Raw genomic sequence first — 18,460 nt, 5'->3', positions numbered from 1 at the left:
ATTATTTTTATGAAAATTCTGGTTGGTGGACCATTTCCCCCCCTTTGAATTATTAAAGAACAAAACTAAAAAGGAGAAACAAGCAGTCTGATCTACTGGAGTAACATTTGACATTTTAATAAAAGTCCAGCTGCATAAGACATATAAGCAGGCTTTCTAACCTTTTCATTGTGTCATTGCCTTAAATTTAAAAGGGTCTGGGAAGAAATAAGAAAAGATTAAGGAAATGTCATAAAGATAACCAGGTGGTTTATTACAAATTCCTTTAGTTGTATTACAAACAATCCATAAACTTAGCAAAAGTGGTTGGGTTTTCTTATTAAATTCATTTTAAAAGATGTACATTGATTTTTTTCCCCATTTTACTCACAAAATAAATTATTTATTTTCATGGAAATAAATAAATCAGGAGCATGTTCCAGCTCTCAGGCATCAATGCAGTGCTGTAGATGACAAGAACCTTTGATTTCAAACAGAAATAGCTCCTGCTGCTCCCTGAGAACTGCGAGTACTGCTGTATGTCTATGCAAAGGTTATGGCCTTTCTACCCACCCCAGGCCCCAGACATACCAAAAGGTCTGCAGAAATGCCAACAGGAGAATATCCTTAACCCCACTTTCTGTCCCTGTCCCGGAAACACTGCTAATCAGCACTAGCTTTCCTCTCCTCTCTTTCCCTTGTGCTGTGCAGATGCATTAGAGATAAAATTAAGCCCTTAATTGGCTTTGCATTTTCCCTCACAACTTACATGGCTTGGAGACTGTGGATGCATTTTGCTCAAAACGACTCCCCGTGCCTATAAGTGTTTCAAATGTGTTTTATATACCAAAAATGTAAACAAATAGCTCAATGAGAATCTTTACTAAACCACAAAGAGCGACAATACAAACACTTTAAAGCTTTGTTACAGAAACAAAACACAAGGAGGACCAAATCTAAAAGACTAGAAATCTGATCTTAACTCATCCCTGTTCAGTCCAATTTGCTGTCCTCTGCAAAGGCACTGCTTTCCTGCTCACCTGGCCCTGTATGAAGCTGCAATTCTGTAGGAAAACTAGCAACAAACTCTCTTAAACCCCATACTCTCTCCTGGAGACACTGCAGGTCTGGCTATATAAGCCCATGACAGCACAAGATCCCAACATCAGTCAGTATAAGTAAATTGGAGGGGTTAAAAAAAGAGGTTTAACTGTTTGTTTGGGTTTGTTTGGGGGTTTTTTTTGTTGTTTTGGGTTGTTTGGGGTTTTTTTAAAATTTAAGACTGACCCTTTTTGAATGTTACCATGATCATGTTTCACTTGTGTTCTGGAAACTCCAACCCCAAGTTACGTAAGTTTTAGTTGATGATATAAACTACAACTTCTTTCCCATCTTCTTTTCACATTTTAAAAATTTCTGTTTTAAAAAAAAAGTAGCATGTTTTCTAATGTAACATATTTAGCATGTACCAGGAAAACCAATGGTGTCTCCAGAGCATTTTGAAAAAAATGGCTTTTAGCATGCTTCATTTTTCCAAAAAGGATTACTAGAATGTCACAGGGTGAGATGATGTGATTTAGCCATGGATTTCTGTTTAGTCCATTGTTCTCCAGAGACATCTGCTTAGCAGAAGCTGCAGTGTAATCTATCACTGAAAAGCCATTTAAAGAAAGAGTTGCCAGTACCTTATCCCTGCCAGAAATTCCATTACAGCATTGTAGTTGCCCATATTCCAGCAGCATTTTGCCACATGTACTAAATATGAGAAGACTTCTCGTTTCTCCTCCATAGAACCTGCAGTCAGGATCAGCCAGGTAACCCAGGAGCTCACCTTGTGAAATAAAATGAACAGTACAGTCAGCCAAAGCAATGCCCCTTGGAGCATTCATGCATACTTGATGGATAATGGGAGGTTTTTTGGTTTCCTTCTGTCAGGTGGGTATCAGTCAAAGCTCTACTCATACACTCATGGACAAATCACACATGCGTTGCACACACACCTTGCACACAGACATAATCCAGTTACAACAGTTAAATCATTAGCTGCTCTCTAAAAATACTTATATTAAACAAAAAACTACTGTATCTTAATATAAGGTATACTGAATATGCATCCAGGCCATGGAAGAAATTGGACAGCTTAAGCTAGTGCTGATTTCTAAAGCTGCCAGAGAGATCTGCAGTGTAAATTCTCACATACCTAACAAATCTCAGCCTCACACTGAATAACCCTTGTTCTTGCAACATTGACAGCGAAAGTTGATAAACTGGAATTTTTATTTTCACTTAATTTCACAAAATTGGTAATTGTATTTAATATACAAATTTACTAATTCCTATACACACTGAACATTTAAAATAATTCATATTATCTATTTGCAAGATCACAAATGAAGTAAACAAAAAAAATCCCACATTCCTAAGTGTGACCATACTACCAACTTCTGTTTGATGATTATTTAATGCCAGAATCAGAAATAACTTAGTACACGATTCTGTTTGTATTAATAAATAAATAAATAAATAAAATCAAACCTTCATTTTATCAGTGTGCAGATTTTCTTTCTAGTTTATGTTCCCACAACATCCATAAAAAGTAGCTATATTTCACATGGAAACCTAATTTAAACCAAATGTTCCTTTTTACAATATGATTCCCTGGGGGCTTGATTTTTGTCATTGTGTAAACACTTAAGAAGCAATAAATGTGATTTGTTTACTGACACTGAGTTCCATTCTTTGGTCCTAAAGGATTCAAGTGTTTACAGACAATACCAGTGTGAGGAGAGGGTTGTAAAAATCAGAAAATGTTAGTTCACCCATCAGGGGGCATAGACTTTTATTTAAAAAACCAAGCATGAGAAATAAAATGCAAATGCATTAGTACTAACAGGAAAAAATCCACTAAAAATATATAGGGTTTCTATTCATGCAAGTCTATACAGACACAGTGGTCTGAGCCTCTCACTCCCGAGAGAGAAGAGTCAAAGAATATGAAAAATCCAAGTTACTATTTTATCATTCTGATGCCCAAATCAATCATGAACAACAAATGAGAAATGTGTAGATGAGAAGACAAGGCATAGCTCCAATATATGCAATGTATATGTGTGTATAAAAAAAAAAAAAATATCACATTTTTGAGATTGAATTCCTGAAGAAATAATGTTATAAGATCATTCTGTCTTTCCTGTGGTGAGGACATACTCAGGAGTGCGTACCACGGGGACAGGGACGCTCTAATGGGATGTGAGGACCAGGAGACGATCGACCTGTGAGGAAACAGTGTTCCACCTGCTCTAGCCCTCATCAAACAACTTAGGTATGGAAGGCAAGAGCTGGATGCAACCAACTTCAAGTCTAGTGATAATCGAAAGAAAACAGGTTGACTACTGTTTCAGTAATTCCCGTGTGTCTTTATGCTAACACAGAACAATAGAAAAGAGTAGGAGCAGATAACGGGCACAGAGCTATCAACAAAGGTGGAACAAGTAGCAGAGTCCAATGTTGTACATGTAACCATGCCCAAGAAGCCTTCCCAAACACAGCTTTCACGCACTGTTGCTGCAGAGGCCACAGTACAAAAATAAATAAAAACTACTCATATTGGCTGCCCTATACAAGATATATCTAATCATTGCACCAGTTCTGAATGAGAATTTGAATTCAGCTGAAATTTTATTTGAAGTGCTCCATTAATTATTCCTAATAGGTAAAAACTGAATCAACAAAGTACCTATCTGAAGACCATGAAGGTATGGAAAAATACAAAAAAACCCCAGAGCACTGCATGACATGGGGGTCAAGTGAGGGCAAATACAGAATAAAAGGTAGTACAGTAAATGCATTAAAAAATCAGAATTTGTGAGACAAAACAGTTAAATCTGTGATTCAAGGCTGGCACAGGTTTGTTTGTGTATGCTGAAATAAAATTACATATTGGTTTTGGACATTATTCCCATTTTCCAGAAATGGCTCAGGGAATGCAAATGCTAAACATGCAATCTCACAGAAAAAATTAGTACTTGTTTGGTATGAAATACCAAGTGTGGTAATGACAGTTTGATTAATATGTGTTCAAACATTTTAAAGAAGAATATAATTTAAACCAGATTTCTTTTAATCTAGGGTAGTAAAGATGTAATTGTCAGAAGAAAATAGTATCAAAATTGATAAAGAATGTCTAAAAAGGCAATTGAATTCAGACTTCCCACTACAAAGCAACCTTGAAACTAGGACAGTCACTTGTTGAAATTTTATTTAATAGAGTTTAGGACTGCTATAAACAATTATGATGAACTCTTACAAACACTCTGTAAAAGCAAACAAAAAATGATAAAGGTCAGCATGAACAAGCCTTTGCAGCCTCGAGATGGCATATGTATACGTAAAAGCAAAATAAGGGTGCAAAAGGCAATAGTGTCCCACGAAGTTTATGCTTACTCCTTCCACAGGACAAGAATAGACTTACAGGAAGAGCAGAAAACATTAAAAAAAAATCTTTTGCTAAACAAAAGGGAAAAATAAATTGTCTGAATCTCTAAATTTTAAAACAGAATAGGCAAAGGCAGATATAATGGATTGGGCAGAATCAGGGGACAGAACCGAGCATCTAAAGATACAACTCAGACGCAGATAATGGAAAATTTCATTCACATCATTTTGCTTGTTAACAAATTTAGGAATGAAACAGAATTGTTCCTCTACATATGCTACAGACTGTTTCCACTTACAGTTCTTTTATGTCATATCTAGTAGTAGAAAAATCAAAGCTGAACTTCTGGTGATTGAGGTCACTTCCCAGCTCTGAACTCCCTGAAGACTTTATTCTGCCCAGGCACATTGAACTGATGGATCCAAGAATTTTATCATGACAAACGATATTCTAAAGGTCTTAAATAAATGCATACTGAAATAGCTTGGGTATGGCATTAATTTGAGATGATTATTCATAATGGCCATAGCTAAAATGAACAATGTACAAACAACACTGAAACGCAGGTAAGTTGAAAGGACAGCAATCTTCAGGAAATATCATGTATGACAGCTTAGAGGAAACTTAAGTATATTAATTAAAACATACACTCATTAAACAATACTCAGTAAATATATTCATTAATTTTGTGATTTATTGATAACTATACAAACAGTCCAGAGTACATCCTCAAAGAAATGCCTCCATAGGAATCACCAACATTCTCAAGTGACTGGATCCCCAAAATACCTGACAATGCATATACTACATTTTTGCTGCCTGGGATGCATAAAGCTTCCTCTGCACAGATGGTGTTCAAGAAATAAAAACTTTTCAAGATCTTAATTCAAATTAAAATTCAGAATTGGGATTCCTCCGGTGGTGTCTGTGCACACCTGAGCTAAATGCACCTCACACAAAGGAAAAGCAGAAAACAACTCTGTACATGTATTTCTTGGTGACTATGGAAATCACCTGGAAGTTGACTTGAAAGCCCTGGGTTTTGCACTTTGGCAAGCAAGTAGCACAGACAGTATTCCGGAGCGGCACAGTTTCTCTGTCACTAAACCCAGGTGTGATCTCTACCTCCAGGAGGGGCTTTCCAGCTGGGTGAACAGAGCAAAGGGAGGCTCCATCCAGGTCAGAAGCAGGTGCTGACTTCTGGATGCTTCAGCCAGCTGGATACAGAAAAGCACCTCCTCTTCCAGCAGCTCATTCCTGGCTGGCTTGCAGAGCTACCTCCCCAGCTGCATCACACCTGAGGAGAACCTAACCCGAGGATGAAGTACCACCAGGTAGTCCACTGCCCAGTTACCAGGCTGCCACTACATCAGCGTGAGGACTTTGCAGCTGAATGAGCTAGCTCCGGGACCAGAGACAGCACATCCCAGCCAAAAGAGTGCGCAACAGTAGCCTTGCCAAGAAGATCAAAATACATTGCCATAATTCATCAGCATGAGCAGTAACACTTTTTGGACCAAGTTTTTCTGTTAGCTATCATTTTAACATCAGATCGCAATCTACTTATTGACATATTAATCATTATTTCCTTAGTTTACTTTTCTTCACACTTGACTTACATAGTTCTGTTTCCGTAACTCATTTTAAATTCCTTTCAGAATAGAAATCATCAGAGAAAACCTATAATTAGATTTCCGCTGCACTGCTGATGAGTCTGAAAAGTATGAGAAAACGTATCCTGGCTTCACTACTATAATCCATGAGATTGCAAGACACAAGAAAAGTCATCAATCAAAACATGATCCACTCAAGTTGATAACAACATTCGTGTTCTCATTCAGATGGATAAAAATCAGTGTCCTTCAGGATTACTGCATGATATCTAGTAGTAAACAAGCAAAATCAAATCAAACAGATATTTAGTTAAGGTTTAAATATTTTCTAGTGACCTAATACAGAGAAACACTGACAACATTGTGCCAAACTAATTTCAGATATATTGTAAAGTAGCCTCATTTGGAAATTTTCACAGGAGCTTCCTCCAAATCTGAGCACATAGGATCTGCATCAGATGTCCGGGCAATGCAAACTGTAGCTGAACAATGATCTCAAGTACAGTAGTACATAAAGATCTGCACAGTTTTAGGTTTTTTGAAATTATCTTTGTATCACCTATTACTATTTAAACTGCACTAATCCTATTCTTTTCAATAAGCTTTTTTTTCTTTAAGGTTTTTAGGCTTATCTTACTTTGATTAAGTTTTCAAAGAAATTCAAGTTAAATATTGCTAAAGGTATATTATAACTCAGTATTAATCTTCAAACATACTGTGTACATTTTAAAGTCAGTGAGTGACTGAGTCCCATTCAATGTTTCAACTTATTTAACTTGGAATTTTTCACAACTGTAGTAATGATAGACCTTTTCTTAGGATAGACAAACCTTCCTTTTTCAGGACATCACATTCCTAGAAGGCTCCAGAGATTTCTACTGTGACATTCAGCATTTCCTTTTCATTTGTATTTTTTTAAAAAGGCAATTAAATAGACAGAAAAGTTCATATAACTCAACTGTCAGAATTAATAGTAGGAATACTTTTTTTTAACTTACAGCATTTTATTATCAACAACAAAAAAAGCATCCTAAACTTTTAAACATGGGAAATCTATATCAATCATTCAAAAATAATATAAGAATATGTTTTTGACTGCCTAATCACTGAACTACCACTCATTTAAAGTCATGCCTATATGCAGGCAAAAATCTCCCAATTTGTCAGGCAAGTTATAGCTTATTACTGTCTTTACTAATAGAATATGAAGGATGTAAAAGAGACACCCATGACAGAACTTGATCCTCAAGGTATGGCACATAACTTTAAAGTCCTTACAAGTGTGAACTCCAGGACTGTTTACCATTTACTCTACGAGAATCCTGTCTCATGCAGTACACAGGATGGAACAGTATGTCATGCATGTTGAATTATTAACTGTATCTCTAAATTTGCCATGGATTTACTTTACTGTTTTTCTTCTTTTAGTCTTCTAATACCCAAGATTATAATAATTCATATTTATATATATAAATTATTTACTATCTTTTATATAGCTGCTAGAGAATGTATTCTGTGAAATTTTTTTTGAATGGGAATGAATGTATTATTTATCTTTTATCAGAATGTAAATGCAGAAGTGGTATTGAGGGAGGAAACTATTAAGAATCTCCACCTGTGAAGCCCAGTGTTTTGTCATTTGTATTGCTTGACGCTCATTTCCCCAGCTCTTAAGTTTATAAGGTTTTTACAGCAATTCCCAAGCTACATACTTCAGTGGGTGATGCTACATGGCAGAAATGATGTCTTCTATTTTTACATTACATTTTTTAGGAACTTCATAATACTCGAGAGATGCAGCTTTCAGAGATAAATTAGCAAACACAGCCATCTACCTGAAGTTTAACGCTTGCCATTGCCAGCAAATAAAATAAAATCTTTTGGCTTACCACAAAGAAAGATTACAGTACATGCCTTCTCTAACGCCTAACATATAAAAATTAGCCATGGATATCTTTCTATAATAAATGTAGCTGATTTAACCACTGCCTACACTGGAGCAAGAAAGCAGGCATTTTTAATACTGACAGAATAAAGTATGTGTATGAAGTCTCTGAACACAAAACAAGAAGTTGATTTTTCAGGTATCCAAAGAATAAGCATGACTATCTGTAATCCATTTAACTAAGCCATTGTGGTTTTAATGATTTTGTTTGACAAAAATCAAGAAATTTAACTAATATCTGAAGAACACAAATAATCCATGTAAAACAGTAACCCTCATCAGATATGATGTAGTATTTATGGCAAGAGGGAAAAATATACATCACTTTGTTTAAAAGTAGCATTCTTAGTGTATCAGTGTACTGTGATTTCTCCCTCTCTAAAAAAAAATCAAATTCATCTTTCACAACATCACAAGGTCTCTCCACAAAGTACAAGTGCTGTTGAGGGACATTATTCTTATAAAACTATACAGAGCAGATGCATATTTATGAGGCTTTTTAAAACACTAGCAGTATGCAGCACTAATAGCTGGCTACCAGGAGTTCCTTTGCATTGCTAACTGTGCACAAACCCATCAGTGCACACAGATGAGTATAAGGATCACAGTATATAACACAGAATTGGTTTATTTTACATGGGTTTCACTAAAGTTTCATTATTAAAATTTTGGTGGTTTTGGTATAATATGCAACATAATTTTCAGATGCATTTTTTAAATCTGAGTATTTTAAATTGCATTATCTTATGAACAGTTGGTTCACTTTAGATGCTTGAGTGAAATTATATAACCTTACAAAGAACATTTACCATTTTAAATCCGATTAAACACTATTCCAAACAAGGACTGGAAACAGTTTGATATTTGTACAAACACAATCTTTTAAAAAGTATTATGCAAACGCATTTAGGCATTGCAAAAAAATGCTGAACTAAGAGACAGGGCGCAATATTTATTTACATTCCATTATTTTAGTAAAATGATATGTCTCTGTTTTGCTAGTGAGGGTTTAAATTTCTGTTTTGAATGAACAATGAGGAAAGCTTACAAATTTAAACCATTAAAAATAAAACTACAATTATCATTTAGTCTCCTAAATAGCCATATTTTTAATTAACTTTACTGAATATAAGAATGACTTAGTGAATGATGAAACCTCCCCAGAAGCATTGCTATGCTGGAGCGGTTGAAACATTTTTACCACCTTAGCTTATTTTTTCACAATTCAACCTTTCAAAAAAAATCACCGTATCTAAGGAACTTCGTATTTTGCATTTTCAGTTCCATAGTGGGACTACCTTCAGACAGCTGTTGGAATGATCTTTCAATCTGGTGCAACTTCCAATCTAAGACATCACAATTGCTTTGTATGCATATCTCAGCATGGGAAATTAAATGCTTCATTTTTTTTTAAGTTTTTATTGTCTTTATTTTACTTGAAGCTGTGGCCAGAAAGATCAAGTTACAAGAGACTCTTTTCATGTTTATATAAAGCAATGCTTGAAATTATTTAAAATGTTTACATAAACATACATGTTTAAAACATGTACATTCAACTTGTGTTTGCTTTGCTGGTGAGAGGCAGAAGAGTGGCTGGGAGTTTAAAAAAAAAAAAAAGTGCAGAAGACTGGGAGGGTAAAGATACAGAAAAAGAAACAGGTGCCCAGGAAGACTGTGGCATATCATAAAGGTATGATACCAAGTCAGGACCACATGGCACTCAAGCTAAAGCAGCAGGGCAGGCTCGTAATACCATACAGGAATCAGAGAAAAGAACTAAATGACAGAAAGGTACAGCAGGCAACAAGGAGAGATGGAAAAAAGTACATTGTTACAGTTCTCAGGGTCCTACACACACTCAGGTACCATTTTCCTAATCTCTTTCCAGCTACCGGGGCTCTGCTAACTCTGCAGAATGTCCTCAATAGTTTCCTCCCACAGTTCTTATATATTCATGAAAACTAAACTTCCAGTAGTCAGTGCTCTATCAGACCAGGAAAGGATATTACTACTACTACTACTGTTATTATTATGTGCACAGTCTTAGAGAATCCAAAAGCCAATACTTTTGCAAAGCTAGAATTACTATATTTCACTCTCCTACTCCCACACTAGCCCCTAATTCACAATCAGCTTTTAATTACATTTAGTAACAGGAAAGAATATCTGTCTTTAGCTTGATCCACTGTCTTGCTCTTACAAGACTCTATGATCAATTTGATATTATTAGAAGCAAATGAAATATCAGCTGTGTCTCACTGATGAGTACATGTTGTGCCTGAGTCTCCACTATCATATAACTACAGTTTTAATCAAACTCTTAAAGACTATGGGCTTTATTTATAGCTGGTGACACTGAATGTGTGTAGCCCACAATCTTAATGATAAATAAAAACCAAATAGCAAAATACCTCTTTAATTATCTGTGTACATGTGGTAGAGGCTACAATATAGCTTTAAGTTCTGCTAGGACAGTAAAAAACAAAACAAAACACCAAACTAAAAAGCTAAAACATTTCAGAATATTTGAAATATCTACAGGTGGATTTGCTTCTTTTGCTTCTTCCACTCCTGTAAATCTGAATTAATTACTGAATCAAAGTTACATGCTATAAACCTTTTTTCTAAATCCAACAAAATTCTTGTTTTGGTTTTCAGTGTTTGATGCCACACTATTATACTACTCCAACAAAGTGATTGATTGGATCTGTTCTTTACAATGGAAATTAACATCTTGCTAATTGCAGAATGCCAGGATGCATTTCTTCTTCAGCAAACCTATTTATTTATTTTCATTAATTCTGAAATATGTGTTTTACAAATCCATTTGGAGTATGGTATCATTTCTCTCTGTTCTGTTCTCCTCCTCATTAAATACCTGATAATTATTACATAGTAATCTATATTCTTTCTGCAGCATAGAATGTAATGACAGTGGTTTCAGTAATGCCTTTTGTCTGTAACTCTCATGCTTCTGTGGTTATCCATCATTTTAACTTTTCCTTTTTCAAGTCTGCTGCATCTACTCCACATGTTGAAAAGTCTTCTAATTCTTCGAGTATTTTTTAATTTAACTTTTTCTTAAACAGTAGTGACCAGACTTTCTACAGCAGATCATAAGATTCTTATTTTCCTGGAAATATTTTATTTCCCTGTGAATTTCCATACAGATTTGAGAGCTGGAATGACCAAAAACTTTTAAAATACAAATGAAATACGATCCGAGAATGTATTCCATCCCATTTTGTGGGATTCAAACAGATCATCCATGACTGGCCTTTCTCACAACATATTTTTGAAACAAGTCATTGGGTGTTCAGGCTCCTTGTCATGGCAGTCACCTTGATTAACACAGCAGGCAATAAACTGATACTTGGAAACCCATGACAAGACAAGACACAAGGAAATACATAATGCCTGAATCCCCTCTAGTGACTGTATGTCAGGTCTAAGCCATAACCATGCTCTCTTAAACAAAGGAGTTTCTGTTTCCCAGCCTCAGCAGCACAGGATTTGCCAGTTGCATGTTGGTGCTTGACAGTAGCTTTAATCCGTGCTATCCATCTTTCATGCCTCTACACTACTTACTCCTACTTTTTTCCCCCTATCATTCTTGACAGTGAAAAGAAGAAAATGTATATATGAGGAGGATATAGAGTGCAATAATTTCCACCTTTTGTAATTATTAATAAGGGTAAGTCTATTTCTCCAATCTTAGTTGTTTATTTAAGAACTTCGTATATCAGAAACAAAAGCTACTCAGTTATTACCTTCATCCAGTATCTGTGACAAATAAAGGTCTCTCCAGCTGCAGTAGAGTTCCTTGCTGTACCCCTGAATTTAAGGTCAAAGTGCTCACTAAAGCTACACAAAACAAGGCAAGGCAAGCGGTTATCGCAGCTCCCAGAGGCAAACGAGTTGTGCCTCTTCTGTAAGATAGAGGACTCGGTCCACTGACACCCTGAGCAGACACCGACATTATGACGACTACGTTCAGATGGTTACAGATTAAAAACAAATTGTGTGGCTCTTCAGGCAAGGTGTAAGCAGGCTGTGGAAACTTTGCCACAAGACAGTAACAAAGGAGCCCTCCTGAACATTTAAGTTGGCTCCTTTGCCTTTAAAGCAGGAATAGAAAATCAGGCAAGGCTCACAAATTAAATTTATACCACCTATCCCTACTTATTTTTTGCATTATCACTTGGTATGCTAAGATACTGCCTAATATCTTGCTGGCCAAAAGCCTATTCAACCTTCACAGGCTCACCCATCCCACCTCAATGCAGAGTCCTTCTGGCCTGAGGCACAACCACAACTTTTCTCTTTGTGTTTTAAGTTACTTGTGATGCAGATTTCTCACTATATGCTTCTCAACTTGGTTTCTGATTTTTTTTTTAATCACTTTTACACTTTTCAGCTCCTCTCAGGCTCACAACACTGTGATCTCAGAACAAGAGTATCTGACAAAAATATATTTCCATTGTCACCCTAAGAGACTCAGTAACTTTCAGAAATCTTGCAAGACTCTCAAGATACTGAAACAAGCTACAGACACAATGAAACACTGAAGTTGGCAAAAGCTCCAGCTACTGTCATCCTGCCTTTCTACAGAAAAAATATTTTAGGACCTGTTCCTAATGGATCATCAGCATTAATACAATCACTGAATCACTCCCAGTACTTTTAAGTCAAAACACCTTACACAAGTAATATAGTAAAAGAAAGTACACAAGTAATATAATACAGGCTTCATCCAGTGCTAGACAGTATGCCCACTATTACTCTTCTCCACAACTGAGAACTGAGTAAGAAAAATAACAGTAGTTATTTATTGCACATTCAGGCATGTTAATTGTCTACAAGTACCAATTTTACCTACTGCAGAGGGGAACTCATTTCTGACTCAGTTCTGCAGTTCTTCATGGACCACTTCCGTGCCAAATGCTTAAGGCTGACGACTCACCATAAGTGCTTTCTCCTGTGTCTTTCCTATACTTTTTAGACCACATTGAGGTTGAAATACTGTAATTCACCATAAGCAACACTAACCAATAATAAAGAGGCTGAAACAACTTCAGTCATGAACAAAGGTTTCTGGGAGTTACTGGAATTTAAACAGAAAATAATACTAGTAAAATTTACCTCAATAAGACCAATTTTTCCCTTTATTTTTCACTTAAACTCACTTTTTAAAAGATATTTTAATAATTTGAAAATATTTTCATCTTCATTATTTTTACCAATTTATTTTATAATACTCCTGCAGCCCTCATTCAATCTAAGCTTCCATAAAAATGTCAGTATTTTTTCTATTAAATAAAGAAGTTCCTTTGTGTCACAAACCAGCAATTGACTGTCATTTTGAACAAGTGTTACAATGTGTTCCTCATTGATATGTAGTAAGTGTCAGAAAAATTACTAAAAGAATATTGCTATGAAAACTCCTCTATATACTATAATTGCTCATTTAACAGAACAATGGCATGAAATGATTTTTTTTCCCATTACATATCAGAAGCCTGTCATCCTAAAAGTCATTCTGGCTCCCACATTATAAATACACTTCAGTATTTCTATAGGCAATGCCAAAAAAAATCAGCAAGTGCTCACTGACTTTTGCCAACAAAAGCATGACTCTTTGCACAAGAATTTTCTTGTCATTTGTAAACAAAGACATTTTGAAAGTTCACGCTTGTGATTGGCTATGGCAACTGATATATTCCACCATAAGATAAAGCAGATAGCAAAATAGTGATTTATTACAAGCAGTAATTATTGTACAATAACTCCATTTAAACATATAACATCTATGTTTAAAAAGAGTTATTCCAGATTATACTTAAAATAATCCATTGCATTAAATGTTATATAATCTATGTACCGCATATTCGGGAATTAACTCAAATTATATGAAAAATTATCCTGTAGCATTACCGAACAAATAATGCTAGACTACAAAAATTGCAAAGTCACAAATCTTTAACAGTAAAAGATAACACTGAGTATTTTACCAAAAGGGCAACTTCAATGTTAAAATTCTCATTGGCATGGAATAGCCTCAGTAATTTCTGACAAGATTTCTTCACCATCTACTTTCTCTTCAATCCTGTGACTGTTCAGTGTCAGAACACACAATGGTCAATGTAATTTGTTCAGCTAACTGCAAAATGTCCTAACAAACTGCTCTGGCATTGTGCCTCACCAGGGCATACTAGAGCTTTTTCCCACTGCCCTCACCATGGTGCTCACCACAAGAGAACCACCGCAGGAAGGAGGACCCTGCCTGGGTCAGGAGCTGGATTCCTCTCCAGCTAGGCACCAGTGACAGTGTTTTCCTAAATAAAACTAGAGCTAATTTAAATAATTTTTAGGGTCTGTCTAAAGACTGAATATTGTAATCACAACTTTTATTTATGTTCCCATAACAGAATTAGGTGAGAGAAGCCAACACGTTCACACTATTCTAGTTCCTAAATCTCAATAACATGCAAGAAACAGGAACACTTTGAACATGCTAAATATTCAGTCACTGATTCTTATTTGCCCAGGAAGCAGGAAGCTCACTAGGGGTTAATACATATTCTGCTCTATCTACTTAATTTTGTGCTGTCTTTTTGATACCTGCACACAATTTTCATCTCTTATTAAAGCATAAGAATGCAGTGGATAACTAGAGGAGCATAAGTCAAGACCATCTTTATTTTATTCCACTTCTATGAATCTAGAAACTGCTAGCATTGCATATGTTTCACATAAAAAAAGGAAGAAAGAATTTGTTCCATTTTTCTGCAGCTAAAACCTGAGGTTTTATTTAGGTGGTGGTTTTTATTTGGTTTGTTTTGCATTTGGTTTTTGGGGTGGATTTTTTTTTACAGTTTTCTCAATCCTTGATCAATTTTCTATTAAACTCATCAGAAGATGACCTTACTGAAAAGAAAGTAAAATCTTAGTAAAGAACTCACTATTTGGCTTATGGAAATGTGTCATGCCCAATGACACTTCTTTGTATAACAACATTCAAGACACACACAGTGATTAAAGAAATAAATAAATAGCGCAGATTAGTTATACAGAATACAGAAACTTCTTGTTTATAATACTTCTGTGCTGACTCCTAAGATCATGCTTAGGCTACAAAAATCCAAAACAAATAAATAAAACTCTAGGTCCTGAACAAAATAATAAACTGACTGAAAGTATACCACATACTGTCAGTATAAATACAAAGAAATACAAGTCTGTAGGTTTTTTTCTTCCTGTTTACTTTACAATGCGCAAGATAAACTTAGGTTGCAGTTTTCCAAACTGACTGGGCAAATCGGTCACATACCTCCTATTAAATGCAGTGGAAGTTATTTAGCTAAATACCCTGGTCATCTTGATTTAGGTTTTAAAAATTTGTCATTACAGATAAATTCAGCTCTGAGAGATAAAGGAAATAACTAACCCATAAATCAGGTAATAGCCCTGATGAAAAGTAATTTAAAAGCTTTGTCTTACCTCATTAAACCTTGCCACGAGATCTTCTATAGCATTATGCTCACCATTGGGAGACGAAAGAATAGTGGCAGATATGGAAGCTTTAATAGATGGCAGCTTGCTTTGACATTCAGCATTACCCAAATCCCTGGTTAAAAAGCAGAGGTAGTCAATGGGTAAGACTTTCCGGTAGAGCTCCTGCTCCTGCTCGGTCAGAATGCTGGCAACCTCCTCCGGGAACTGGATGAGGTGCTGCAGTTCGATCAGCTCTTTGCTGATACCAGCCACATTGGAGGGAAGGACGCTGGAGCCGGCCATAGATGTACACGCTTGACGTTCTAAAACAAAACAAATAAAAAATTTATTAGGTTTTGCCTTTAACTCTTGGACTGGGCTGTGCAAAAGCAGGACAACTTGTTTTTGTTCTGTTAAATGGTTCATTCATTTATTCGGCAGTACACTATATCCTAACTAGTTTATATCTGAACAACCTAATACATTCTTTTAGTTGGGGTCTTTCTGCATATGTCTATAAAACTGCATGTGGTGTTATCTAGAGAGCAGATAATTAGGGCTTCTGAGATTGTTAGCTACCTGCCAAAACGTGCTTGCTTCCTGACTTATCCAAACGCCTGCTTCAGTCACCTGTCGTCAAAATTTCAAGTAAAAGGATCATCTGAGCAGAGTGTGGCTCTATTTTGCCTCCACGAGTCCATAGTACAGAGGGGTTGGAGGCCTTGACTGGGGTATTGGGACTCTACTGCCACAGGAAATAATGTATAATGATCACATAAAACCCATTTGGTCAGCATTTTTCTTCATATTCCTCTTGCTATATGATACAATTTATCTCAGCTCACTACATAGTGAAACCAAGTGTCTGAAGTTACAAAACATTTTTCATTCCTCTGGGAAATTGCATGTATTTGGGAGTATGCATACTTTATCCGTTATTACAAACGATTCATGGTAGTTTTATAATATCCTAGCAGTGATGTCCCTTGAAAAATAAAACTTTTCCTAAGAAGGAAGAAGCCAAGCTTTGTAAGACCGTGTGGGAAGCCTGAAACATCAACACAATGATTCCAAAACAGTGAGTATGAGTCTTCCGACTAGATAAGTTTAGAATGCATTCTCTGAACAATAATTTTTCAAGAATTACTTAAATGTATAAACAATCATGGTAGTATATTCTCCACTCTTCTTCCCTGCCAGGAAAAGGAGGGGGTTTTTTTGCATATTTTTTTTTTTTATATCAATAAATTCTCATTTCACAGAGGGGACAAATATCCTTTCTCTTCTCTAAAAAACCCAAGTTCACAATGACTGACTACAATTCGTCCTCTTATCATAAACATAAAATATGCTACATGAGGTTTCCCTTGTTACATTCATTTTATGCAAACTCTATTATCAATCAGTGGGAAGCTAAAAAGACAGAAAATTGCCTTTTCTTAATATATTCTACTAAATGTCAAAAAAAAAATTATAGTAGCCCTAAATAAAGCCTTTGAGCTAACAGAACCCAATGAGAAATTTTCAAATACATAAAAGGCTTCTGAAAGAGCAAAGAGTAGTTGTTCCTGTATCTAGACTGGCAAGGAAAAAAGTAATGGACTTAATTTGCAACAAGCAATTTCCTGGTTACGTAGTGGGGAACAGGTATAACTTCAGGGATAGTGAAGTAGTGCTATACAATATCTGTAGATATCAAGAAATCTCTGTCACTGAAACTTCCGCCAGAAAGATGGGGGCGGGGCAGGGGGGAGGGGGAAGACAGTTAAGAACTCCGTGTTGACAAGTCAACCCTGTTTTGGGCAGCAGGTGAAGCGCAGTGAGCTTCTGGGCTTCCTTTCAGTCCTATTTGCTTTGATTCTACATGAGTCTCTAACTCTATTTTCTACTTCAACCTGTTCTGAACAATTCTGAAAGGTTTTGTAAGAAAAATCTCTTAAAGCTCATTTGCACTGTTCTTGACTTTGCAACAGAACATAAGCTTACACCAAAATAAAAACAATGCAAAATATAATGTTAATTTTATATTACAGGGATTGTATATTTGCACAGTACTTTGCATATATGGACCGAACTGTAACTGTCACAACCAGCATTATTTCAGAAAGAGGAAGATATGGAAGGTACAACGCAAATATCCGCGACCAGCCATTTGCTCCCTAGAAGTCACAGTGCATCACTGACCCCTCCATGCATGACAGCTCTTCTCACTCAAGGACATTCCTGGGAAATACAAGGTGCCCTGCCAGCCAGGACAAGGCAGACAAAGCACAGCCTGTACCAGCTTCTCCTGTGCCTCGCTGCTGAAACTGAGGATGCACAGGTCATGTTTACATTATCAATATACTTTAGATCACAAACGCACTATTGAAGGGAATCTCCCAAACGTCCTCACTTACTGTGCTTTAGTTTACAGTCTTGGACCACACAAACTGGATCCTTTTCAGATGAAATTACACCAGAAGACGTGCTCCCAGAAGGCAACTAACACATCCCAATTGCTAACAAGCTGTAGCTGTCAGCGGCGTACGAGCTCTGGAGAGAACACCAAGGTCAGGAAAGGACAGTTGGAACAGACAGCTCAGATCATGACTCGGCTGCAGGTGATCACATAACGCAGGAGACAAGGCAGCAAGTAGCATGGACAATGCAATGCCACAGGAATACTGGTGCTTTGCAAATTCAGCATTGTTTGGTAACTACAGTTACAAACACCTTCTATCTATCTATCAATATAGTAGCAAAGGAAGGCGTAGAGTGCCCTGTCAAGTAGTGACTGATAGAAGAGAGGTAACACATGAGTGAAGGTGAGCTGCTCCGCAATGCATTGTTTGCTGATGAGATTTAGGGGTACGTTCTCAAGAATTCATCTTCTCCATTACAATATCAACTACAAAATCTGTCCACATTCACACTTTCAACAGATCTACATTCCACATTGTCTCAGAACTTCAGCTTTGCTCAAAGATCTCAAAAACTAGCAAAGGTTGACAC

At 36.3% G+C, this 18,460-nt stretch overlaps 1 protein-coding gene across 3 annotated transcripts in view; it reads right to left on the bottom strand.

Moving 5' to 3' along the window:
* Positions 1-18,460, bottom strand: part of PLCE1 (phospholipase C epsilon 1) — a 161,125-nt gene that overhangs the window by 42,470 nt on the left and 100,195 nt on the right. For all 3 annotated transcript variants that reach the window (XM_075758259.1, XM_075758262.1, XM_075758261.1), the window contains exons 4-5: positions 15,473-15,789; positions 1,665-1,810 (exon numbers count right to left, since the gene is read on the bottom strand). In XM_075758259.1, coding sequence (XP_075614374.1) covers positions 1,665-1,810; positions 15,473-15,789 — 463 coding nt within the window. The remainder of the gene's footprint in view (positions 1-1,664; positions 1,811-15,472; positions 15,790-18,460) is intronic.

This window comes from Balearica regulorum, chromosome 7, assembly GCF_011004875.1.
Source record: "Balearica regulorum gibbericeps isolate bBalReg1 chromosome 7, bBalReg1.pri, whole genome shotgun sequence".
Classification (NCBI taxonomy): domain Eukaryota; kingdom Metazoa; phylum Chordata; class Aves; order Gruiformes; family Gruidae; genus Balearica; species Balearica regulorum.
Note: the sequence above shows the minus strand (reverse complement) of the source record. Positions and strands in the feature narration are given on the sequence as shown.